At 41.1% G+C, this 27264-nt stretch overlaps 1 protein-coding gene across 4 annotated transcripts; it reads right to left on the bottom strand.

Moving 5' to 3' along the window:
* Positions 1-9734: 9734 nt before the first annotated feature.
* Positions 9735-21601, bottom strand: NME5 (NME/NM23 family member 5). Of its 4 annotated transcripts, none has more exons than XM_054841859.1 (7): positions 21588-21601; positions 19611-19695; positions 17175-17341; positions 14976-15181; positions 14506-14606; positions 13370-13488; positions 9735-10443 (listed from the first exon to the last, which is right to left on the bottom strand). In XM_054841859.1, exons 3-7 carry the CDS (start codon positions 17325-17327, stop codon positions 10357-10359), a joined length of 666 nt encoding a protein of 221 aa, XP_054697834.1. In that variant the 5' UTR covers positions 17328-17341; positions 19611-19695; positions 21588-21601; the 3' UTR covers positions 9735-10356. The 4 variants fall into 4 exon arrangements, with proteins under 4 accessions (XP_054697834.1, XP_054697835.1, XP_054697836.1 ...); XM_054841862.1 differs by lacking the exon at positions 9735-10443 and adding an exon at positions 11095-11482; XM_054841860.1 differs by lacking the exons at positions 19611-19695; positions 21588-21601 and adding an exon at positions 18550-18571.
* Positions 21602-27264: the final 5663 nt, after the last annotated feature.

Consider the following 27264-nt stretch of genomic DNA (forward strand, 5'->3'; position numbering starts at 1 on the left):
AACAAAAGTCCTTAAAAAAAGGTCTGGATGTGCTAGTCTTCCTTCTTAATTCCAACTGTGTCCCTACCGCCATGGACGCAGAGACTTTCAGCCTGTTCCTCAGAGGTCTGACTGCTAATCCACCCCCCAGTCCTCGAGGAAGAAACACTCTGGAGATTTCATCTGGGTTAGAAATGGTCCTCACTTCCTAACGCCAGCCCAGCCGGTGAGACAGCACTTTGCAGTTCCGACTGCTGCTGCTACGGCGTGTTTTCCATTGCAAGTCACGCTGTGACAAATTACAAAGCGTTCTTTCATTGAAATGCCTTCAGTAGCATTTAAGAAAAACTCCGGGTTGCACAGATAAGGTAGCTGATGATGTGCAGTTTTTACATTTCAAGTTTTTTAATGTATTTTTGACACCTGTTAATATTTTTTCAAACTTTTTTGGCAAAAGAGGTAACTGTTTCCAGTAGAAAGCAATTTCTGACTAACTTCACCACAAGCCTGCAGCGCATGACATGCAAATAATACCACTGCAAAAATGCAGACGGCTGGGGAAAAAGGTGAGTAATGCAGTTGCTTGGCAAAGAACGTCAGCAGCCTGTATTCTCACTTAGAAATTTGAGAACGTACTTGCTGTGATGCAAGAAGAGATCACAGCGGGCCAAAGGCCTGGAGTCACCCGACGTTGGCTTCTCCCTCCTCTGCCCCACCGGCAATAAGGGTTTGTGAATACTGGGAGGTCACCTGGAAGCACCTCCAGGCCGAGGATAGGTTGGACAGCCTCCTCACAACGACCATTTTGTCCTATTTTAGGATGCCAGAAGAATCTGAGGTCCTCAGATCTGGCCTCAATCTCCTATTACCTCAAAACATCCCAAGCAATGCATTCGACTCCCTGGCTGATGGTCCAGAGGAGCAGACAATCTGCTTCCCAGGCTCTGTCACGCAGGATAGTGGAAAAAAACCAGAAGGAATACATTTGGGCAGTGGTATACACTTCCATATTACTTTGCTGCTATGTTTATTTCCACAGATTTATTTTTTTTTAAAGCACTTCTTCAGGATCCTACACATAGCCAGTACACTTAAAACCACTCCTTCCATATTAATCACTAAGAGGAACAAAATGTTTTGTGCTGATGCATGCACTGGAGAGCCCTTTCTTCCCTAGGGAGTTCTGCACTCCGTGACACAGGACATGTGGACGAAGCACACTTGTGTGCCAGAGCCAGATAATCAAAGCAAGATCGTTACATCAGGCTTGGACATCTCAGGGAAGGGCATGCAAGAGAGTGTTGTAAGAAAGGGAGCAAGTTTATGCTTCCTGCAGCGGTGAAGATGAATGTATTGATTGGGTCTGAAAGGACATGAGAAAAGACAACACCAACTTTTCTGCAGGACAGATCACTAGAACTAAGAGGCCTAAGCTAGAAGCAGAGCCTACAGGTAAGTGATGGCTCACTTTGATTCATAAACCAAGGTTAACTACTTACCTGAAATAAATAATAATTTAAAAAAACCCAACCAGGGTTGGGACCAGTTTTCAAAGTGTTTCAGCCAAGGAAAGTGCCCTTTCCACTGCAGTGGGCAGTCAAGTCAACTTTCAGTGCAGCCAGCAAGTCAGATAGCTGGTGCAGAAGTCAGGAAAAGTCAAGCCTAAAATAAAACACACCATCAGCTGTTCACGTGGGCACAGCCCCATTTATGGGGGGGGGTGACCACGCATCCTCCAAAGTGAGGGTCTAGATACCTTCTCAGGATGTTGTCTCTGGACTTTCAGTCATTCGAGAAAGCAATAGCTCTTTGAAACTACAGAGTGATGCCAAAAAAGCTTGATTTCCACAAAGGAAAGTCAGGTATAACAGCACCTATGGCAAGGACAGCCCTGTCCAGTCTAAGTAGGCTTAGACTGCTCCCAGGCAGCCTCTCTCTGCTGCAACTTCGTTTCAAAGACTCTCAACTCCTTCTCTTTTCTCGCCTCCCAGAGCCTTACTAATTTAGCTGAAAGAGTTAATTGTGACTCACCTTATTATTTCTTCCAAAGAAAAGATCCAGAAAGTTACTGCATTCCCCTTAGGTGTCTGCACCCCCTGCTGTGGCCTGAACTTAAGACACCAGAGGAGCTGCAATATTAGCTGCACTGGAATGTTTTGGTTTTCCCTTGCAAAACAGGCCCATCTCTCCAGTGTGAATGTGCTTCAGTTACCAAAACATACTTGAGAGGGGGGGGAAAAAAAAGGGAAATTTCCTTCTTTTATATATACGTATTTAACTAAAGAAGTCACATTTTTGTTGAAAGCAAACAGAAAAGGGCGTGCCTCAACATGTTCCCTTTTCACTATATACCAAGGTAAGAAGAAATTTTTGGAAGACAATTTTTTTTCTCTGAAGATTAAACAAATTCCCATCAGCAATCTGTCATCTCCGGACCAGTGTGCAAATCCCACAACCTCTGTGAGCAGAAACAATTTAATGTTACGCATGTGTGCACGTAAAAGACATTTTATTTCTGGAAAACCCACTTGGCACCAGGTACCGCTATTTCCCACACATGGGTGGGTTGGCATATACAAATGGTGACTTCTGAAAATTCTTTTGTGTTTAAACTTTCTCAACCATAAGGAAGAGAACCTATAGCAGAACAGCCGATTAATACTAGGTGACAGTGAAACAATTGATTTTCATTGGAACTGGATAGATAAATAAAGATCCAATATCTTATTAGTACAAGGGAGTGAAAAGCAAAAGCTGCCAGTTCATACCATCAGGACGTTACATTTTCAGGTCATACACAAATTGACATAATCGCATTCACGTCAGTAGAATTACGCCAGATAATGGTACCTAAGGACGTGGCGCAGCATAGTCTTTGGTAGTAAATCCATATAAGCACACATAAAACTGTTCATTTCATTTAAAAAATATACTTTACCCTTACAACTTTTTCCTCCCATCAGCTGATGGTCACATCAACTGTTTGTACCCAGAAGACAGCAGAGGGGGGAAAAAAATAGCTAGAAAATTTAATTGTCCGTCAGTCTTTGCTCTCTCTGTCCAGGTCAGTCCTGCCTACACAGACCTGCGATCATCACTGAGCTGAGCAGAGTTCAGTAAGAGTATTTTTGCAAGGTGGGAAACATTTTATTTCAGTGTTGCAGGAACAGAGGAAGACACAGGCAGCCGAAGCTGAGTTTGCAGAGAACACGTCTGTCCTCATCTGGCCTTTTCTCTACCTGTTCTTTGTTTCACAGCTCCAAAAGATGGTGTAAGTATACACACTGCATGGTTTCTTCTTGCGTCTTTGCCTTTAGTGGCTGTAGACAGCAAAACAGAACAGCAAACAAAATGGAGATGCCGCTAGAGCAGGGAAACACAGATCCTCCTGGTCACAGGCTCCTCTGTATTGCTGGAGCTGAACTACTCCAGCCTCAGAGCCACACTCCAAACCTGCTAGTTCAATACAGACAGACACGACATCAGAACTATGCCGGCTCTGCTCATTTTCACTTCCACAGATGAAGCATGACTTCTCACAGCTCCCCAGCTTCCCTCTCCCACAGCTGTGTTACGTAAAAGTTTTCTTATGACTATTTTCAGTTGAAATGTTGTTTTGGCCTCAATTTATTCCCACTAAACTGAGTTTACATGTAATTGTTACTGCAATGCCTCAGCAAGAGACATGCTAAAATACCACCTTTCCCTTTACTATAAGACATTCTTGCAAGATGTTAGACCTACTGATTCTTTAAGGTTATTCTGCAATACATGTTATTTTTAAAAATAAGCCTTGGTTGGACTGAAATAAAACTGGCCACTAATTTCTGATCACTGATTTAGGAAGTCCAGGAGTCATTAACAGACTCATAACAGGCATTACTACAGCGACAGCAGTGTTCTTCATTAAAACATCATACCACACACAGAACTTCTCTACATATATTCAGGTAACAGTCACTGCTTCCTAAGAAACATTTCAAATCATGATATGCCAAATGATCCAAGCCCCAAACATCTGGCAAAGCCTGAGAACACAGGTGTTAAACTCCCCTTAAACACGTTAACTCTCCTTAAACACGCAGATCCCAGCAGTGCATACGCAGTAACCATCTGCTTGTGCAATTACCTGTGTTCCTACTCCAAAGTCTAGTGGAGGCAATAGGTGCATGAGCGCTAATGCTCTAAGAAATAGACTGTTCAACCTAGCAGTCCATGAGGTATTCGATGATCATGTGAATATTTGCCGTGTTCGTATGGGAAAATTGAGATGTTTGGCACACAGAAGACTGGTGGACAAGCCTGAATTCAGAGTTTGGTAGCCTTGACTTGCATTCTGTTCCAAAAAAGACAGCGAAAGACTCCTCTGCATTAACTCAGTGGGTATTAGATTGGGCTACAGATCCAGTACACAGTGCTGAATCTCTTCAACTACAAGCAGGTGTGTTTTATTGAAGAGATATACTGATACACTGCTCAGCTGATATGACATAAAGCTGGAAATAGAGAGAGATGGGTCTTATTCTTGATCCTGCTGCTGCACCAAAGGATGACCTGAGGAGAGTCATTTCACTTCTCTGTCTCTGACCGTCACTCTTGTACCATGTGTACTGCTCATTCTTTTGTACAGTGTTCCCTCATCTGCCGAGGAGAGATGCTATAAAGAAACTAGGTATCGTTATTAAAACTCTGTTCACAGATTAAAATTGTTCATTCCAGGAATCCCATGTAGTCTTAGAAAGGAACATTTTGCAGAGAGAATGAGCAGCCAGTAAAGATACATCACGGCTGCTTTGTAGTGTGGTGACATTCTTTCCCATAGGTAATGATGAATTAATAGCAATTATAACACTCAGCTTGGAGAATGCCTCGACACTGAGTCAGCGCCCAGGTGAGGCAATGCTTTATTGCAGTTCATTAAAAAAAAAAGCAATAAAAGGCTTAAGAACCATCACAGATCCTAACTACATGAAGCTAATAATGAGTATGATAAACTATCATTTACATGAATAGGAAATTGAACGGACATTTCATTTCCTATGCCTTTGTTGCTCCCATTCAATTGCGCTGATGGTGCTATTCAGGGAAGCCAGCATGGTGCCTGTTTACAAGAGAACTTTGCAAAACAAAGACAGTCACGGTCAAAACTTTGCTGGTCAATTCAGTATATTTACATGGAAGACCTCTGAAGAAAAAAAAAAAAAGTATTCTGAAATAGCCTCATGAGATAGTTTAGTTGGAAGCGGTAAGTAGCAGGGAATGATCTCATGGCTATCTAGATGTGTGGTGGCCACAGAAAAAAGTGTCTGGTTTTCAAACAGAGGCTTGATCAAACTTTCCTCATTCAGGCAAAAATACCACTGCACAACTCTCTTAGCAAAATGGCAAATGACAAAGTGTTCTGCATGCAGAAAACAGTATTGTCCAGGGCTGGCTCCAGAGAAATCTGGCACAAACTCTTTGCTTTCAATACGAGCGGAGAACATGCCATGCCAACATCTGACAATACATTTCAGACATATGTATAATGTACCAGCTGAGCAGCTCCCAGAAACAATCCAATTTTCCTTCTTTCTTTTAACTAAAAGAATAGAATTGCTCTGGATTTACAGTGAAGCAAACTGAAAGCACAGTTGGAACCACTGTGTTTAAGAAGACCTTGCTATACCATAACTTTTCACGGTTCGGTTGCTAAATTACACATTATAAAAATAAGTAAGTGCAATTGAGAGACTGTGTTAATCTCAGAAGTTTAAACATCACCCTGTAATGACTGCTTTATATTGGCCCATAGTAAAGCACTTTATGGGCCATGCAGGAGATTTATCTACACGCGTACGTTAAATACTCCTGGGAATTTTCTCACATAGAGAGATGAGGCCTAACACAAAACTAAATACATACAAAACATTGCCATCATTCACACTGCAACAGGAATGCCACCCAGTAAGAAAAAACTTTACAACACCTAAAAGAGATAAGAACCGAAAGCCAGTGTAGCAATAAGACATTGCTTTTGGAAGTGCAGAATTTCCTAACCTGACAATCCATGCAGATTCTGGAAACATGACAAAAAACCAACTGTCCCCTTGCAAGGAAATGAGATCTTAGGCATTGACTATAAATAGATTATAAAGAAGCATGGGTGGTTTGCAGAGTAGTTTACTAAATCCAAGAGTACTCAGAGCCAATTAGGTTCTTGCACATAAAAATTCTCTGGAATTTAGGGTGAGTTCATACGTGATTGCTCACCCAGGCAGTCTGGGATTGGCAGACTGCACCCAACTGCCTTTTGCAATTCTCTCTAGTAATACAGAAGATCCATCCAGGCTGACTCAGAGATCCCGTGTGAGAAAACTTGAAAATAAAGCAAATATGATGGTAAAAAAGTTGCATATATGGTACCAGTGGGGTTTTTTTAAATAATCATGCTTCAGAATAGTACCGCAGCTAAGCAAGGAGGAGTCAGTCAGGTGTTTGCATGGGATAAAATATAATGCCATACAAGACAAACATGAGCATACCCAACAAGGCACCACATGAAGTACTTTCTATGAAAGCATCGCCTCCCTCAGCTGTAAAACACTCACAAGCAGTAAACTGAAGAGAATTCTTAATCCTTCACTGTTATCATTATTAGAGTATCATTCACCCACTTGTCTGCAAGCTGCCTTCTTCTCCCACCAACTGCTTCGTGTTACAACAATGCCTCATTTCTGGCTCAGAAGACCAACAATAGGCTCTCCCCTGAGCTTATGGCAGCAGCTCCACCATCACTTGGCAGGAGGCAGCATAACAATAATTTGACGGGCATCCTCCCAAGGAGACTCAACATATCAGTCATGCTGCTGACACACTCCACACCCAGAAGAGCTCATCCAGACTACAGAAGATTTCTAGGTACGGGCAGCTGTTCCTGATAGTGAAACAGAAAAACTTGCTATGCTCCAACAGCTGAAAAAGAACATATCTGTTTCCTGTGATGGTCCTTGTGACACTGCCATGCTGGTTTGAGCTAAATCTGAGTAAAGCAAAGCAACAGGTAGTCAGCAGAGAGGACTGAAGTCCTATTTCTAGTCCAAGAACAAATCTACTGACTGGCATCTAAAAGGAAATAGCATGGCAAAACCAATTGTAAGTTATCTTTTTATAATGTGGAAGGAGTCTCTCTTTCAAAAAAAAAATTACTCCTCAGATGTTTTTTTTTAAAAAAGGAAATTGAAAAACCACAGTATTTTCAGAGGATGCACCATTATTGCACAGTGCCAAAATCAACCAACATTTGTCCAGAATGACACGAATTATCTTGATCTGACAGCTCCAATTTAACAAATTAAAATTAACTAAGACCCTTGTGTCTTTAAATAGAATATGTCACTGAAAAAAGTAAGAGTTTGAGTTACTCTTTCCCTTCATACAGCGCCATCAGACAAACATCCATCAGTTTATCATCAATGTACCAGTTTTGCTTAGACAACAGTTGTTCAAAGGACAGTCAAGATTAATAACTTGAATGAAGACAGACAAATCCTCTCCTTTTCCTACATGAGAAAGACGAGGGTTTGCAAATCTCCATGTAACACCTTTTTTGTTGTTGTTGGTTTTTGTTTGTTTGTTTTGTTTAAAGTTGCCAAGTGAAAGTCCTAAGATCTGAATAGGAACTTCTTTCTGAAGCTCGGCATGCTGAAATGCTCTGACTTATGTAGGCAATGGGGAACTGGCTTTGACTGAGGTTTCTGCCATCTTTAAAGCATGTTCAAGGTTCTTGGCAGTTTAACTGCTCTTAAATATAATAAATCCCTTATGAGACAGGAAGGCTGAACAATCTCATACTTCAGACTAGCTCAACCTGTATAGTTCCAAGAATAACTTCCAGTGCAGGTGATAGCAAGCAGATGATAAGCAAAGTTCCAGGAGAAAGCCTGTTGAAAAAGTAGAATTATGGGAAACAGACTGAACTGCTGGTTTTATGGACATAGCTCTATTCCAGCACTCAGGCAGTAAAACTAAAATGAACTCCCTCAAAGTTAAAAATACCCAATAAAACTCAATAGGCAAGATAATTATTTTGTCTCAACAGAGTGACAGGTCACTCGTTCCCACAGAGAGTAGCTTACCTTGCTGACACCAAATAGTAAGACATCTTTCAGTTCATCTGTTTTTTTCCAAAGCTACATTTTCTGTGATAGATTTATAACCCTGGACAAGCCTATACCAATGTGTGCCAAACAAAAACCTAAAGACCAAAAGAAATGTAACGATGTCCTGCAACAGCCTCTCCTGTGGTGTCACAGCTCCCCCAGGGGACCAGGCTCGTTGTCCCATTTTACATTCCCAGGACTGATCTTCTGCCCACATCCTATTTACTAATGCAGGTTCCTCAAGAACTCAGCTGTGAGATTTGTTGGATCAATACTTGCCCTAGGTGTACAGATACAGAGAGTCAGGATGGCACCTGAGGGATGAAGGTATCTTCTCTCTTTCTACCTTTCCCTTAGAAAAACGGAAGTGAACACCAGTCAGCAATTGGAGGTGTTAGCTCTAATATTAGAGAATAAATCCATGATACCATGATAGACATACACTTGAACAACTGAAACTTTATATTGCATGGGTTATAAAGGTAACATTTGCAACATCAGCTGCTTTTGCGCTTTCTCCTGGTAAGGACCCACATACTCTCTATGGAAGTTACAATCTTTTATGGGCACAACATACCACAGGTCAGTCACAAAAGCAAAACTGAAAACTCCAGCAGTAACATAAAGGAGATATTTAGTGTCAAGCAGTATCACATCAAAATAAGTAAGCAAGTACCATAATAACTAAGAAAACACAGGAGAATGTCTTGTGAATTCACCAGATTTTTGTTTTGATTTTTGGTTTGGCTGACAGGAAACCACAAAGCACAACTATCCTGTAATTGGAGCAATCAGACATGTATGGGGATAATAATTATAGGCAAATAAATTAGTTGTAAACGGATCTGTTTACTGTATTTCTAACCACCGCATATTTTTTTCTTCATATTTGAGGGTTTGGGCTTGCTTTGTTTTTTGTGTTTCCTAGAAGTCCCAAGATTTTTAGGTCTCTGTACTGTAGGGACCAATTCTCTAAATGTTTATTGTCTGGGCTGGCAATAGTGGTTTATTTCACTGAGAAGGTCAACAATTAGTTTAAACAAAGTTTAATGTTACAGACAAATGACTTATGTTTCTGGTAATTACTCAAGTTGGGGAGCAAGTTTTTTCATGAAACTAATTATGAAATTGCTTGTTTGTTTAGTGTTAGTCAAGCATACTAATATTTCAGAGTTGTGAAAATGACACTGTTTTCTCTGTCCTAGCCAGTCAAACCATAAGATACAAAGCCTGAAGTAAACAGTGCAAGTACAGCTCTTAAGAAAATTAAAAAGACTTATGCTCCCTAAAAAAACCCCAGTCCAGTTACTTTAGAAAAGGTAATAGTATGGGATTAACCTGTCACCTGTTGAATAGCATGGCCCCTAACCCATTCTCTTGAAGTTCTCAAATAGAACACATTGAAGTTCAAGGGTAAACAACAATACAAGGAAAACAAGAAATCAGCATACCTTTTAAGAGCAGGGGAACACAGAAAACACCCTTAAGGTGAGCTGTTCCAATTCAGCACCTTCCTTTCAAACAAATGTTGGAAGACAGCATTAGTCCTTGACTACAATACACCTTGTGACATCTAATGGGAATCAAAGAGTGATTTATAATCACTGTGTCTTTTGCCACTGAGACGGAAAAGGTCCATTTGATGTACCGTCAAATAAGTCCTTCAGATTACATTCTGACAAAATACGTCAGGCTCAAGTGAATCATCTTCAAGAGCGACCTTAGCTTGGTGATGTAATCAGCAATTAAAATTCTAAAGTTGCTAATATGTCTCCAGTAACTGTTTTCTGCTACACCCAAGTCCCTCCCTTCATAAAGGAATTTCTGTCTGCTGAAAAAATGCTGAAACATAACTCTCAGTTTCACAAAGCACAGGCCAGCTGTATGTCATTTGGGAATCTGCACTGGTGTAAGTAACTTGGTTCTCTCCAGACAGCCAAACCAAGATAAATGAAGAAAACAGCAGTTAAGTCACACCTGATGGGCATTTTGTCTTTTTCTAGTCACCTGACACCGTAAATTTATCAAATAGTTCTACATTCACTTTGTTAATAGAAAAGCGACTAGAACTATTAAATCCTGGTTAAGTGTAAGTTTATTTATCCCATGAAGACACAGGTAGTTATGACAAGAACATTAACTTCAGATAAAATTGATTACATAGCCAAAGGATACAGTGAAAATGATAATATATTATTTGTAACTTGGAATGCTTGAGATGGTTTCCACTGAGCTCTCACCCCTGATACTCTTCTTCGGTGGTCTGATGCTGTAGCTTAGGTTTATTAGGATTGTGTTCAATCAACCAGTCAGCAAGCCAAGTCTGTGGAACAAAAAACCCAAACATTTTCAGTTTTCTGTTGTTTTCTATTAAATGTATGGGAGAGCATTAAAAGCATTATTTGAAGCCTCTGATGCAGATACTCTCCTACTGTGCTGCAAAATAAAGACCTTTCAGAAAAAATGGACATACAAATAACCTGTTTTTTTCTAAACACTCTTTTAAATCTTCACAGCTTATATTGTTTTTGAACAATTCCCACTGACCTTTAGAAGACAACTTTTCCTGACAGTGTCTATCTTTGTGTATGTATAAGAACATTTGAGCCATACTTCAAATAAGCCGGTCAACTCTGTTTTGGAATGAGGCTGTACGCTATGCATTAAACTGAAATTTTTGAAATTCATCTTGCAAGTTTTCCAGCAAATTGTACTTAAACAAGAATGCAGGAGGTAGGAATGCCAGGAGTCCTAACTTCATCTGCCAATGTCTTGGCCTGGCCTTAGGCAAATTAACCCTTTTCCTTGATTTCTCCACTTTTAAAGAGAAGTTTTTAACACATCCTTATTTACTTCACACGGCTGTTGAGGATTAGTTTCTGGAATGCTAAGTACAACAAACTCCATACCACACTGTGAAGTGAAAGAATTGATAGAATAGTAGACCAGTAAGGTAAGCAACACTCTCCTTTTATTATCGGGTACAAAAAGATTGGTTTGCAAAGAAAGAGACAACGAGCAGAGCACTACAATAATCCTCACAGGTTAGGCAACCATTGCAGAAGAACAGTAAGAACTCAAGACAGAAATGGAAAACAAACAAACCAACCAATCCCAAATCCCAAACCACCAAAGTCAAAAAGCCCTTAGAAAGACTACCTGGGAAAAAGAGAAAAATTTAAATCATTTAAGCCTGATTATATTTATCCTGTGTTACTTAGGGAATTTGCTGAGACAACCTCTGTGCTGCTAGCAAGTATTTGTGAGTGGACAGGTAGTTTCTGATGCCATCTTCGAAAGGGAAAAAAAAAAAAGAGCAGCCAAATCACTCCAACTTCAATTCTTCAGTTCCTGGAAGGATACTAGAAAAGAACCCCAACATTCCATCAATCTCCCTGTAAGTTATCTAGCAGATAGCAAACAGAAAAGCAATAGCCAACACATATTTCTGAAAAAAGGTTGTATCAAATCAACATTATTTTCCTTCTGTTACAAGGTCATAGACCTTACGGACAGGGAAGAAGCAAATATCATGTTTTCATTTTAGTAAAGCTATTGACAATGCTTCATATAGCTTTATAGCTTTCCTACAAGCAAGGAAGGAAAGCATGGTCTCAATGAAGTTACTATTAGTTACCACATAATGGCTAGAAAATTGTGCTCAGAATGCAGAGATTAATTGGAAGCAAAAACAAACAATGAGTAACAGAAATATGACTTATAAGGTAAGAGGAAATAAATCAGTTTTTAAGATAGTGAAGAGATGACCGAAGGGAAAAAAAGATCATAACACTCTTCAAATATGCGATGGGTTGCTGCAAAAAAAGGAGATATTACTTTGTCTCCAATGTCCTCTGGGGATAGTAAAAAAGTAATGGGCTAAAAATTGGAGCACAGGAGATTTAGGCTAACTTTTAGTGAAAGCTTTTCAACTAAGTATAATTAAGTACTGAAACAGATTGCCTAGGGAGACTGTAGCTTTTCCATCATTTGGAGTGCTAAAGAACAGGCCAGACAAACATTTGTTAGGAATGGTTAGATACAATTGGTCTGGCCTTTGGGCAGAGGGATGGATGAAAAACTTCATCTCCATTTTCTAGATTTCGATGGTAACAGTGCCAGACATACAGATAAAGTGAAGAAGTTACAAAGCTGGAACAATCACAGTACATTTAATCCGACCTCATGTATACAACATAGTTCATAGAAACACCCCTGAATTATTTTTCAGGCTTTTTTTCTGAAATGTATCTTTTAGAAAAATGCAATGTTGATTAAAAGCCTGATAATGACACAGAATCCACCACAACTGCCAGTAAGCTGTCACACTGATGAGTTATCTTCATTCTTAAAGAAATACTAGCATGAATGACTTGAACTTTAAGAATACAAAAAACATTTACCATATTTTTCCAGATGAAAGAAAGCTAATTTCGTTTAGGGACAACACCACCAACAAAAAAAACTAACAGGAAATTAACTCTAGTCTTTCCACTAAGAACTGTAATTTGAATGACATCCACAGTTAAAAGGAATAATGTGTGAGAGGAGGGCAAGATGCACCAGCTTGATAACTAGAAAGGGGTCACAAGAAGACAGAAGAATTTTCTGTAGGTCAGTTTGATTATTCAAGATACATTTCACTTGAAAGAATCATAATTCATTTTCCTGGTGAGCTATGGAATAAGCCAAGCAAATGCTAATCAATGCCGTATAGTCAAAATAATAGCTTATGCTAAAGAAGTATTGATAATAATTTAAATAAACATAACAATGACAAAATATAGACAGCCTTGCTAAGAACTTTATAGTATTTTACTCAACTGTATAACTACTACCAGTGTGATTAGCATCTAATCTCACTTAGTATCTATTGAGAGCTTTCATCTCAAACTCACCTCAGAAACAGTAAATAAAGTTAAAGCTTATATTTGACATCATATGATAGTACCCATTTACCTTTCCAGCCATCGGTAACAACTATGTGTTAAAAAGGAGTTTTATAGAAGTGACCTAAGAACCTGTCATTTCATCAAGGCTGATTTCATTTAGTCCTGACCCTCATTTCATCTGTTAACAAACCAATCAGCTTCTTGAAAGGCAAATGTTATTTGATTCGCTTATTAGTGGGTAGCTGAAACAGCACAGCTCTTTAGCAAAAGAGTAGTTTTCCTAGATACGGGGACTTTATTGATACAAAGTAAACGTATCACAAAGCATACAACACAATACTGATATACTGTACGTACCATTGGATCTGCTGGTTTCTCTTTACACAGTGCAGTGAGCCCAGCTAGTAATGTAGGCTTTACATAAAGGTTCAAGTAATCCCTGGCTCTTTGTCCAGCTGGAATTGGCTCCAAGATCACTGTAAAGAGTAACCACAGGTGTTGGGAAGCAGCTTGTAGAGTGATTAAAAAAGACATTCTTTCAAAGGTTGTTCATATATGAACTGTTGTTTTCCTTAATAAGTTAATAATACATAATGGTTTTTATTGCTTCTCCCACAACAAACTGCAAAGAAACTACCTAAACCCCTTTACAATGGTAATCTTACTAATTATAGCCAATTATGAAAGTGGAGGAAATCTGATCATCTGGGGAAAACCTATATCCTTCAGGATGCACTGTGGGGCAGGAGAGAAACAATATATGCCATGTTTAGTACTTCCCTCTTGCAGTGTGAAGTCAGTTTCTGAAGATCCTAAAAACCTCACCTTAAGTCCTGCTTTGGCATTTGGGTGAGGAAAAGAGACGTGGTTTGCAATGGGTAAGGTTTGTAGACAAGCGCAACATCTTTTATTAAACTGATACACTTGATAAAAACAGACAACTTTTTCCTAGCAGTTTCCCTTGCACCTTTCTGTCCAACAGCAAAGCCATCTTTCAACTGTTGCATTACAAACAAGAGATCCTCTCCCAGCTTTTCGAGGTTCTATCACCCATTTCTCTGGCACTTAACTTTGCAATTGCACTATCACGTGAGCATCCAGCTGCTGTTGAACAGGAATTACTCAGCCTGAGCCCCAGAAGAGAGTCAGTCTTCTCAAGCCAACAGGAGTCCCGGGGGCTGAGAGTGCTAGAAAGACATGCTGGAGTGTAATAGCTTCCCATTTCCTCTCATTTACCAGCTCTGTATGCTCCAATTCCCACACCACAGAGTTGGAAAAGTAGAAGTAATCCCTGTAACTATAATGGCTTTTCAGATAGATTTTCATAGCAGAAAATATCAGCTTATACATAGAGACTCTCACATTCTCATAAAGCAAACAAACCCAACCTTTTCTAAATCCAATTGTATCTAGAGTCCAGACAGAGACAAGTAATAGCAGGGAAGGACGCTATCCTCCCAAAGATTGGCAAGGTATTATTTGTACCATTTTACCTTCTGGAAACATGAATCGAATTTCTCTTTCTGCTGAGGAAATGTTGAGGCTGCCATGGAGTGCATTCCTCAGGTCATCAGTCCCATAGATTGCTCTTAAGCTGAAAACAAGAGAAATAACTGCTTGGTAGGCAACTGCACATCTTTTCAAAGTCTCTACAGACTGAGAGCATATGAGTGCAATATATATGGACTAATTAACAAGGCATTGGCTTGATATTGTTTTTAAACAGAATAAGTAGCTACCTAAAATTTACATTCATGCACTCGGCATTCTCCATAAAATGGGTGAACTTTACATACTAAAAAAACAAAGGTGAAAAGCTATGTTACACAAAATTTTATAGATATGAAGCCACTCCAAATCTGTATCTCTATTATAAAAGAAAAAAAAAAAAGGGAGAAATTCTGGTCTCAGTTAAGTGAAAGACAAAATCCTACTGACTTCACCAAGGCCCATCACTAGTTACCTGTGAGGGTGAGTTCTCCTAGCTCTTACGCTGTTTGATGGTCCAAGCAATTCCTTCCAGTATGAGACTGCACAATGTCTGGCAAGAACCATAGCAACTAAAGGCCCGGAACTCATATAGGCTGTTAAATTAGGAAAAAACACTTTTCCGTATTGGTCTGCATAAAAGTTGCTACATTGCTCTGGGCTTAACTGGAGTTTCCGTTTCTATAAAGGGTAAAAGAAAAAAAAAAAAGTGAAAAAAGCTAAAAAGCTTGCTAAATTAAGGTAGCTTTCTACCTTGGATCAAATACAGTTCTCTGGTGCAGTGGTACCTTCAAGTGCAGGAGAACAGACACAGAGTAACTTCCCAGCCTAATCTGATTCTCCCAGATTTGATCCTCTTTGAGATACAGAGTAACAAAGAACAAGAGTTTTCCAAGTCAATTAAGCAAACAGGCTATTTGAATAAGATGTGATTTTAGCCTATGCAAACTCCATCATTTAATAACTGCTGGGTGACTTAAAGTACAGTCAGGGCAGAAAAAGTGAAGAGCATTACAAGGGCAGGATTTAATTACTCAGCTGCTTCAGCGTAATGTTCTACTTTTAAACAATTTTCTCTTCAGCCCACACGGTTATTTATGCAATTGTTCTATTTTTCAATTAGTACTCATGTTTTAGGATTCTCACAATAGCTGCCTAGCCTGCAGGTGCCCAGGATTAGGTGGTTTGGGAGGTCATCAGAAAGCATAGGGCAGTCACAAAAAGAGAAGTAAAGAAAAAAAAAAATTTTAAGTGCATTCTTCGAGCAACACAGAGTACCACAAATTCAGATTCCTAATAACTTTGGTGCCGAAAGTCACTGGAGTCATCAGAAGACACTATAAACATCTTGGCATTAAAAAAAAAAAAAATATGTCTAATTTCTCTTATCTGCTGATAGATTTTATATATAAAAAGAAGAAAAAAAAAGCAACCAGAAAGGAAAGGAGAAAAAATTTAAAAAGAAAAAATATGGAAAAGGGGCATTTACAAGAATAAGAAAAATTATTACATTTCCAGGAAAAAACAAACAAACAAACAAACAACCTAAAATTATATCTAGAAGCCCAGTCGTCACTCTCTCGCCGTCACAGAGCCAACCACCACGGCCAAGGGCGCTGCCGCGGGGCCGGGAAGCGGCGGCGGGGGGGCGGGGAGGGGGAGGAGGAGGAGGCGGCGACACCGCCCCGCCAGCGCTGACCGGGGTGTGGGCACAGCGCCCCCCAGCGGCCCGCCCGGCCCCGCCGCGGGCTGTAGGGAGCTGCCGCCCCGCCGGGGCAGCCGGAGGAAGGCCCTGCCCGGGCACCGACCGGTTGTACACGGCGGTTAAAAGAAGAGGAACAACGTCCTGCCAGGCACGGAGCAGCACTGCTGGCTCCTCGCCCAAGAGTCTGACGCACCTCTCGCTTCAAGCCATCCAGCGCTCCTGTTCTATTTCCCACATTCTGACCTAGTGTTGTTATTTTTTTTTCAAATGCTCTTACAGAGGGAGTGTATAAAAAGCTGCATAAGAGAGGACTGAGAGAATACATTTCTTATTAGCTAACGGCAAATTTTCTCTTAACGCAATCTCTGCTGAACATCCCACCCGAGAGCCTTTCCCAGCAGCACGGGGTCTGACTCCAGCACTCAGGGCAGCATTCCCACGGCCACCACATCAGGTCCAACATGTAAAAGCACAAGCTTGGTAAGGCCCATTTAAATGAAACATTTGTAATACATTTAAATATCCATAAAGTCCATTAACATTAAAAACAGTGGAAACAAAAAACACGTCAGACCGCAACTGGCTAGCTATCTAATTCAATTAATTCTCAAAGTATCCACTTGGCAAAAGCATCCTGTCTGAAATCCTGTGATACCACAACAATACTCTCTCCAAAGAGTTACTTTGGACTCCACATATCTGCTACATATGTTTGCTAAATCTGAGTTTATTAACAAAGCCTGTGTTTTCCTGCGGTCATCAGAACAGTTGGTCTGTTCTGTTCCATCCCATGCACCAAGAGAACGTATCCTTACAGAATCTGGCAGCGGTGGTCGATGACATATGAATAATGCAAATTAATTTTTGGACACATTAGCTTTCAGTTACTGGCTTGACTGTTGAAAGTTAAGATAAATATTGTTCTGATTTATAAACTGCAGCTATTTTTCCCAGAGCACAACCTGTTACCTGAACAATCAGAAATCCTGACCGGAGAATGAGATCCTCTATTTCTTCTTCTTTATCAACGACATCTGGTTTGATGAGGGCCAGAGTTCTTTCCACAAAAATCTGAGGTTGGGGCATTAACACCTGCATCTCGGCTTCTAAATTAGAATTCATGCGCTCCTTTCGTACTGCAATGACACCAGTTCGTGACATTTGGAGTTTGTCGACCACACAGTCACCTGTGGTGACATTTACCATGTACTCTAGGAACGGAGCAGATCATCCCCATTTCACAACAGCAACGTGAGATTTTTCTCTGGACTAGTTAGTACTCTGTAGTTCACACTCCCATTTTCAGTGCAGCAATATTTTGTGGAAAATAAGCCAAAAATTGAATGTTGTTAGCAAATCATAAAGTGCAAACTATTCTAATATTTCACTAATTAATTCAGAGAACATATGACAGCAAGAGAACTATTATGATACACTTTGCTATGCGCAAGAGCGGGCCAGGCTCACTGCACTCCACCTCCTCCATCCACCAACCCCGTGTTCCACCAGACCCAAAATCTGTATTCTCATCGTGGCACACCACGGTGGCTGCTGTGTGGGACTTGGTAAGCCTCCGCATATTTCTCAATTGTTATTTAATTCTTATATTTATGGACTCGGGACAAAGCATTAGTTTTCCAATTGAACCGTCAGGCCATTAGCAGGCTATTATAATACAAAATTCTCTGGTGAACAGAGGAACTAGTGCAGAGGGTTTTCCTACAGATTTGTGACCTTCTTTTCCCTCTCTTCCCTCTGCCCCCACGCTCACAGCGAAGGCTCTCTCCTGGACAAGACACAGGTACGCAGCCAACTGACCAGCTCACTGCTGCAAAAATAATATATAATTGCTCGGTTATATCTGCCTGCTCAGCTGGGATGATCTTTTCTACCTTTGAGCCTCCTCGTTCACTTTCAAATTTAGTTGAACAGGCTGCAGCCCCCGTCAAGGCAGTTGCCACCACCCGCAGGGGAGGAAAGACCAAGAGCTGAGCACAGGACAGCGGGGCTGCCTGTGGCTGGGAACCAGACTGGAAGTGCACACACCGGAGCGCTCGGAGCAGCCGGCCCGGCGCTAGAACACCCCGTCACGGACACGGGCGGCCTGAGCGACCCAGGACCCGATGGAGACACGAGGATGCGGCTCCCTCCGCTCCACAGACCCCTCCCCACAGCCCGGCCCGAGAAGGGCTCAGTCCCGCCTACCCCGAGGGACCCGCCGCCACGCCACCAGCTCCGCCTGGTCCGCCCCCACAGCCCAGCCCAGCCCAGCCCAGCCCCGCTGCCGTTCCTTTCCGGCCCGGTGCTGTTGGGCCTTAGCCGCGGGCAGCGCCATGCCACGCACCTTCCCGCTCCGCCGCCGTTGCTAGGCGACATCGGGGCCGGCTCCCCAGGCGGAAGGCGGGCGGAGCGGCCACAAGATGGCCTCCGCGCCCCTCAGCTGTGTGCGGGGCCGGGCGGGGGCAGAAGAAATGGCGGCTAGGGAGCACCGGGCTGTTGGCAGCCACAGGCTGCCGCCCTCAGAAAGCGGCTCGCAGCCCGGGAGAGCCGCAGTCTCCGGGCAAATAACTGAGGCCACATCTGCCTGTTTATGGGCACCTCGTGTGACAGGAGAATAAGGCAGGGAGAGCTATCAAAAACCTCATTTCTCCGTGACAATAAAAGCTTTTACGTCGGTTTTACCTCATGCTCAGGACTGTTGAGGGAGGCATGATCTTGTAGCAAACTGAGGTAACACTCTTTATTGGAAAAAAGAATAAGTGCACAAGCCCTTCTTTACGTTACTTAAATATTAATATTTATTGTGGGAGCATGCACAAGATTTCCTGTTTACATGCCTGATGGACATCGGCAGGATCGGGCACTTAAAGTATGCAGCCTTCTGGCATACCAGATGTACTAACCTGAATTTACACCTCTAAGTGTTTTTCAGCATTTTTAATTGAATTACAGTGTCTATGCAGTGCTGCTTCACTTTTCTCACAAAAACAAATGTGTAATGAGTAAGAAACAGTCACTGTTTTCTGAGTTAGGCCATAAACAGTTGGGGAAGCTGCATTCCCTGGTGATTTCTACCACCTTTTACCACCCTGGTGCCAATGCCCTTGCTCCCTCCACGCTCCCTATTTCCCTGGCTCTCTGGTGCTGCTCCTGCTCGGAGCAATTACGGTACAGCCATCGTCCATCTGACGTGATCTTCTGTGCCATAGCCCTGTCCGCCACCTGGGAGCCGTGGCGTTGGGCACTGTGCTATGGCCTCTTTGCCCCGGAGCCGGGCTGTGCGTGCTGCATGCCTGCCAGCCAGCCGCGCACTATCGGGGTGTGGACTGGCGAATGGCGCTGATAACTACTGAGCTCACTCTGTGGCCGTGCTCGTCTTTGCTGGGCCTAGTCCCCTCTTATTACCAATTTCTCAAAAACTGTGGGATCCGAGGTGCTGTTGATGAATTCAGCTGAAACAGGCCATTGCATTTGAGTCCTTGAGGTGACGCTAAAGGATGGAGAGAAAACAGCTATATAGGCTTCAAATTTTTAATGAAATCAGACTGAAAGTAGATGCAAAGGAGAAAAGACAAAAAAAAACACCCCACCATTTTAAGAGCCATAAATGCTGACACTGTGTACCCTAGTTAGCAGAAGAAATAGCAAATTTACTGATAGCGTAAGAAAAATCCACTTTGCCCTAATCTTCTTAATGAGTAATGTAAATAATGTAAAAATAGAAGAGACACATAAAACTATGCAATTATTTCCTTGCAGCCAGTTTGAAATATGTTTAAAAAAAAAATCAAAGACTGAAATTTTTATTAGCATACCTTTAAAAAAGGTTCCACGTGTACAAGACTGAGTAATTCAAATACAGACTTTCCTTCACTGATACAGCACATGGTGTTTGTTTCTTTACTAGAGATACCTTATCCAATATTTAATTTGAAGACATTGTAAACACTGCAACTACACAAAGATAATGGATAGACATGTTTTATTTTTTAAAAAAAACTGATAGAAACAGCTCACCAGTTTTTTAGTTTAGTTCAGAGTTAGTTAATTTGGCAGAAGTCTGTTATTTTTCAGAGTCAATGGGCACAAGTCTGACAGCCCTAGCTTAGGTTTAGGAGTTCAAAGGCTTCCTCAGCCTGGATGAATACTTCAGAATTATTATTACATAAGAAATATTGAATTTAATATCGGTGTAAGACACTGGTAACATTAATCTCTCAATTTATTTATTGTGTGCATTTTTTTTTTTCAGCTAACCAAGTTTAAAAAATTGTATCTTCCTGTGCCTCCTTGTACATGGCAGTTTCACCAGGAGGAGGGTCCTGTGTGCTTCAACTCCCCGCCACAGGCCCTCAGTTTGTGTCAGAATTTCTCCTCCTCGCTGTTTCCAGAAGCATTTCTGGAGGGCGGAGATTGTCTAATTTTAGTACCTCAGAGAATCCTCCACTCTCCAATGAGCAGGCAGCTGCATCTGGAGCTGCAGCCAATTACCCTGGGTTTCCTCCTGCTATGCTTCCCACGATGGTTTAATAATGCATACTTACAAATTTAAAGTGGCCCCACATGTTAAGAGAAAATAACATTATGTGTTCCCTAACAAATATACATATTTTCACAGCAGTAGAATCTCAAAAGGTTTCTTCTAAAGCCTTGGATTCTATAAACCTGACCTTACTACCCTGTGTTAATATCATTATCTTATGTTTATTGTCTATAGTGCTTAAAAAAAATATTTCTGATAACTGAAAGGCTGGTCTGAAGCATCTTTCCTAACTTCTGTAGGCCAGAGATGTGATTTTTAAGAAAAGAAACAAACAAAACAAAAAAAAAGTAAAATTGTAATATAGTGAACCGTTACAGTTCTGAATACTTCTCTGGGCATAGCTTTGCTGCTGTATCTTATCTGTTAAGCGGTTTAACAAGCCTTAGTTGTCTCACTTATTTTTAGCTGGCATGGACTACAGCAGCACTGGAAGGTTGTGGCTGCAGGTGCATTTGCATTCTAGTAACAACAGATAAGTAACTTTTTAAGGAAAAATATTATTTCAGAGCTTTGTATTCCAATACTACAGGAAGGTGGAGAAAGTAATGTCTTGTAGACTATTAAAAAAAGAAGGAAAGAAAAACAGGATGATGAACATGACAGAGTGAAGAAAAGCTAAAGAAATAATACTAACTAGTTGCATTGATGAAAAAAGTGATGCTTGCACATCTTTTAGCTTCATTTGCATTTTGACATTAAGCACAGAAAAATGTATTTGCTTTAGTAGTAATTTACTAGCTATACATTTACCACACCTACAACTTTCACCCACCGGTGACTTTTTTTTTGCTTCTGTCTCTCATGATAAACTGTCATTCCTACCCATAGTACCCGCTTACCTTCAGCACTTGCCTCATCCATGCTTGCTTTTGCAGTGCAAAGTGTCTCTAACGGAAATCCTGTGATCAAGCTAACTTCCTCTCCTGTAAGCCTGCTCTCGCTCTCTCCTCCATTTCTGCCTTCCTACAGCTAAAGAGTTCTACTGCAGCTTATCTGCATGCCTCTAATCCTAGCTAGCTTTTCATTGCTGATGACTAACCCTTGTCAAGCCTTCCTTTCTGTTGTCCTCTACTTGCTATCTCACCATTTTAAGATAAAATTAACAAAATACTCTCTTGATACTTCCCCTTTCTACAAGGCTCTAAGTGGCAATAACAAAAATCTTATCTACACATCTTCTGTAACTCCATCACTTGTCCTATTAACCTCACCCTATTTCATTTCCTGATCTTCCTCACACCCACTCTTTCACTTGTTCACAGCTTTAGTCATTCAGTCTGTTCTGACCCCACAGCACCCACACAGATATGCTTAGCTCTTCTACATTACAAAAAAAAAAAAAAAAAAAAAACAACCAAAAACCAAAAACCACCACCTTTGGTAGAAGTACCTGTCATCATGCCATTCTTACAAGTCCTCCAATCATATCTCATCTGGTTCCACCTTAAATCCCCTTCAAACTTGGTTCTGCTTCCTCTCATCATCCAAAAGCTTCTCAACCCATCCTAAATCAATCTCTTCTAGGCCTTCAGTCACATTTAGCATAGGTAGCTAGCATCCTAGCCTAGCTTTTGCCATTATTCTCACCAAGTGCTTCTCCAGCCACTGTTTTCAGCTTGCTTTTTCAGTACCGTACCTTCAGTTTCTCTCCCTTTTCCATAAGGGCTGTGGTGAAACTGTTCTTGACTCTCCTCCCTTCCCTTCTAGCTCATAGCTCAACACCCTAATGGGCAAATATAGATGCAATTGCCTCTCATTACCATCTCCTTTCAAGCTTCAGGTGTCTCCAATGCAATTTGAAGTCTTGGTAATGAGCATGTGTTAGACAAACCATCTGCCTGAAAACCAACCCCTTTTCTACTAAGTTATTTTACAACCAACTGTGCAAAGGAGTGGGTGGAACCTTACAGCCGGGAATGTGGGGTTTGGGCTGCTGTGGAGCTTTCAACCAAGATGTGATCTTTGTTATTTATTGACACGTCTGGGAATCTTGCTCAAGCTCTCCTCATCTCAGTTATTGCTGACATCCTTTTCTCTGGCCTCAACAAATAAAGCATTCACTTCCATTCAGAAATTCTTCAGTTTAACTACATCAGTTGTCCACATCTTGCCAAAGAGTCTTCTCTCTCACACACAAAACTGTTACTTTTCGATTGCAAGTCCATTCACACACTGATCTCGTCCCACGTACCTTTCGTTTCACTCTGAAAGGATATCTCCTATTTCCTGCCAGCAGATACAACCGAATTCCACTACTGCACTTTCAAATAAAGACCTTCCTGCTTTATCCCCTCGTGTTGTCCAGGATGAGCTCCTGTTGAACACCTGTAGAGGTTAGCGTTGACAACTTATTTTCTATAAAGCTCCTCCTCATCTGTATATAGACATAGTGTATAGCTACTGCATATAGATACTAGGCTTTTACCCAACCTTTTGGAACAAAAATACCTGCGTTTGGTCTTTCATTGTTCTACAGAATGTTTAACATAATATTGGCTTGGACTATCCCTGAGGCCACTAAGCTCTGAGATAAGTATTCAGTGTGATACTACACACAATGAATGAAGGAACGTATGAATAAACCAATAAAAATCTTTTATTTGGCAAATTAAAAGAGGCAATCAGTTAAATAAGGCTTTTTTTTTTAAGTTGTATTGTCAATGCTTCCTTAAATGCATCCTCTCTTCATCTTAATTCCATGTAGCCATTCTTATTTTGAGCACTTACTTTCAGCCGTACCATTAAAATCAATGGGATTACTTGCATAGTTACTATTATTATTAATAAAATTTATTTATTTATACCATGCATAAAGACTAACTCAGACAGAAGCTTCCTATAACATGGTATTTTGTATACAGCAGGCAGTCCTGAGATGCTTACAATCAATTTAGACAAGACAGACATAGGGTGTGGGAAATGGATAAATTACATCAACAATTTTGAGGCATTGAATGTTATGTTGGTTTTCTTTTTTTTTTTTTTTTAGAAGAGGGGAACTAGAAAAATCAACACAATGGAAATAACACGGAAATAGAGAGGATAAAGAAGAAAGGGAAGGAGGCAATGAAGACAAGTATGGCACAAAACTGGTATGAACAGACAAGGGCAGGGCTTGGAGTATACAGCGAGTTTGACAGAACAGCAAAATTAGGCCCAAGATCAGAAAGTCCATACACAAGTAAAGTTCAATTGAATTTCAGTCAACACCATGAATAATCATAGTAATTACAGGATTAAAAAATGGCAAACAGAATGATGGGGTTTTTTCTCAGCAGTAAATGTGTCATGTAAGGAGAATTGCCACCCAAGAAGGTATGCATGTATTTTCCTTTGATGAACCACAGGCTTTGAGTGGGGAGTGAAATGCAAGACCAAAACCCAAGTCACAACCCAGAGGAATTCTTTAAAATTATCTGTGGCATGATGGGGCCTGGTGAGACAAATAATAATCATAACAACCTATATTCTCAAGTTTCTCAGTCTTCGATGTCCAGATATGTAAAGAGTGACTTTGTCAAGTCATGTCAGTCACAGTTTTCAAACCAGGCTGCTTAGCCAGTCTACGGCCACATTGTTACCCTGCTGTTGGATATGGGATGTGTAAACTATTAAAATGTGGCAACTGGGAATCACAAAGAGCCTTGGCAGTTGGGAACTGCTATTTGGAATTGCCAAGATGAGAGATTGAGCTGGAGAAACGGGCAATTTGGAAGAGAGTACAGCTTTAAAGAAAGGACTGTTAAGCAGGAAAAGGAAAACACGTGCCAAAGTACCAGTGTAAGGGCTATGAAAGGAAAGATGAGACAGGTTCAGTAAAGCAAGAAAGAGAACTGGGGTGGGGTGGGGAGATAAAAGAAAAGGGAAATGTATGGAGAAGTCCAAATAAAATGACAATCATGCAAGGCTTGATGAAATACAAAGGAGCTGTTTGGGGCAATGAATCTTGCAAGCAAATTAAGTAATAAATATATCATCAAAAGCACTCAGGTTACATCCATTGGCTGAGCCTAAACTTACATGATGATTTATATATGCTGCCAATTTCAGTTTACTCTGAGGTACTGGTCTATAAACTTGTAACTCTAGCACAGATGTGTTTCTGCAGTCAGCTGCCACAGCTGCATACATAAAAACCTGCAAAAAGAAGGTGGAGAGGGCACAAGGGTGGTACATCCCAGTTAGATCAACCTGCAAATAACAGTTTGGCCTTAGTTTTTTCCTGTAGTGACTTAGGCAAATGCATGATATTTTCCAACTGAAGCAGGCTAACAGCACTGTATAAATGAAAGCAGTCAGATGACAGACAGTGGCTTAGTTGTTTTTAATCATAAACTGAACCTTTTTGGTACAGACCTGATAGGTTTACAATCTAAGCCAAAGCTGCCTAAAAAAAAAATCAAAAGAAGTTCCCTTGCTGGATGTGGGCTAAGTTCCTCTAAGATGGTATAAATAAGGATAAAGAATATCTTATGAAAAATACATTTGCTTCTAACATTATTTGAAGTTCAATACAAGAAAAACTAATCAAACATATATTCTCATAAAGATGAGTATCTTTATCAGATAACATATATAACCTGCGGACATACAATTTTCAGGTGTACTGGTTAGATAGTCTTTGTACTGTCTTTACTAGACCTGACCTCATATAACACTGTTTCACAAACTTCAGCCTAAAGAGCTGGTTGCAAAGCTTTTCCACAGTATACCCTATGCTGTCAGCAGACTAGACTGAGATAAAGATCTCTAAAGTTCTGAGATATAGTAGCTTGGGCTGAAAGTGTGGCAGAATACTTACAAATTAATACCTTTCACAGATGGAGCACCTGGCTGACGAATCACACATACTGCACTTATGCTTCTTGAAATTACTCATCTTGGGCACTTGTTTTTAGGTTGCTTTAATAGTTTTCCATTTCTGAGCAGCAAAAATGTGAGGGCAGTGGGGGAGATTTACAAAAGCAAATGGCCACTATGGCTGAGGATTTAAAATCCAGAAATTTTAAGACAAGCGGTTGCAATTCCAGTAACAAATATGATGCAGTCTTGCTGCACGTGTGCATGGGTATCAAAGCAGAAAGCTCAGCTTGGACCAGTTACAGCAATGTTTGTGGCAAGTACCGCAAGCACCAAAGCGAAAGAGCGGCTGGAAATTCTTGGCTGTAGTGAGGGGCCATTTTTCATACAATCTCTCAATACAAAGCACAATTTCCTTCCCCCCCCCCACTTAAAAGGTCTGGCTTGTACCCTGAAGCAATGGAATGTTTTTATTTAAAAAAAAAAAAGGCGGATCAGGCCCTTACCCTGAACATACCGTGTTGATTTTGTTTTCTGTTCAACGCTCTGCTTGTTGTATTGCTACAAAGCTTACAAAACCAAACCTAATGTTCCCTGTTTTTCCAAGTTCCTACTTGAGAAAATGAATCCTGTAGAAGATAAAAAGTGCTCTAAAAGCAGTTCCCTGAAGGATAGCCTGGATCCCAGACCACATTACTTAACAGCAAAACATATCACCACTATTTATTTTTATTCACAAGTAGCTATGTACAACTTCTGAATTGTAATAGCAGATGAAAATATGCAAGTTGTGCCAGAGGAGATATTTGACAGAGGGTGGAGCAAGCAAGTAATAATGTATGCATTCATTAGTACAGAAAGTTAGGTAATAATTGTTACTTTTTGCCCACAAGCAAAAGGCTTGACTTTTTTTTTTTTTTTTCTGAAGATGTGGCAGTAGGTTTTGGCTATCAGAAGCCAAAGTGTGTCTTTTTGATGTGAACACATGGGATATTAGGAATGGTATACTGTACAAGAATTTGAAGTATGATTACAAGGAGCAGTTGTCTTCTGCACTTTTCACACACAACTTTGTCAACAAGGTTGATACATCCTCGGGCAAAAGGAATTAAGGCCTAGACACATGCTCCCGGAATTATGTAATGTATCCAAATCTAAGTTTCCATTAAAAACAACAAATTCTGGTCCTCTCGGTTGCAAAACCAGCAAAGCTGGAAACATTAAGTAAACCTCTTGTACTGGAGTAACTGACTCAGTGTACATACCACACCTTAAGTTAAACCAGTGCAACACTGTAAGTAAACACCGCGCTCGAGTCACAGACGTTTCCATAACTTTACGGTGCGGGACCCGAGGGCCCGGGCTACCACCGCATGGCTCTGCCCGGCGCGGCGGGAAGGGCTCTTGGCAGCGCCGCCGTTCGGGTCCCGCCGTGACTGAATAACGGAAGAGCGTTAGGAGAGCGCTGACTCTGACTACCTCGCCCGCGCCCTGCACCCTCAGGGGTTGGGTTTCCTCCCTGTCACGCTTCTGATCTTGCTGAAGCGCCTGGCGATGACGGTAACGTTCGCCGGCGCGATGGGGCGGCCGCCGGAGCGGGCCCTTCTCCGCCCGCCACACGGGGAGAAACGCGCGGGACCTACGGGCCCCGAAGGAGGGGAGATGCTCCCCGGGCACCCCGCAGCTGCCGGGCTACCCTGGCGATAACAGCAGGAC

Source organism: Grus americana, chromosome 14 (assembly GCF_028858705.1).
Source record: "Grus americana isolate bGruAme1 chromosome 14, bGruAme1.mat, whole genome shotgun sequence".
Lineage (NCBI taxonomy): Eukaryota > Metazoa > Chordata > Aves > Gruiformes > Gruidae > Grus > Grus americana.

Bases quoted from the DNA above. Each gene is read 5' to 3' on its own strand.
- NME5 (XM_054841859.1), bottom strand. From the start codon at position 17,327: ATGAATTCTAATTTAGAAGCCGAGATGCAGGTGTTAATGCCCCAACCT. The intron at 14,607-14,975 runs GTAACTAGTGAT...TCTTGTTTTCAG, and splicing joins AGGAGAACTCACCCTCACAG to CTTAAGAGCAATCTATGGGA. The intron at 13,489-14,505 runs GTAAAATGGTAC...TACTCTTTACAG, and splicing joins TCGATTCATGTTTCCAGAAG to TGATCTTGGAGCCAATTCCA.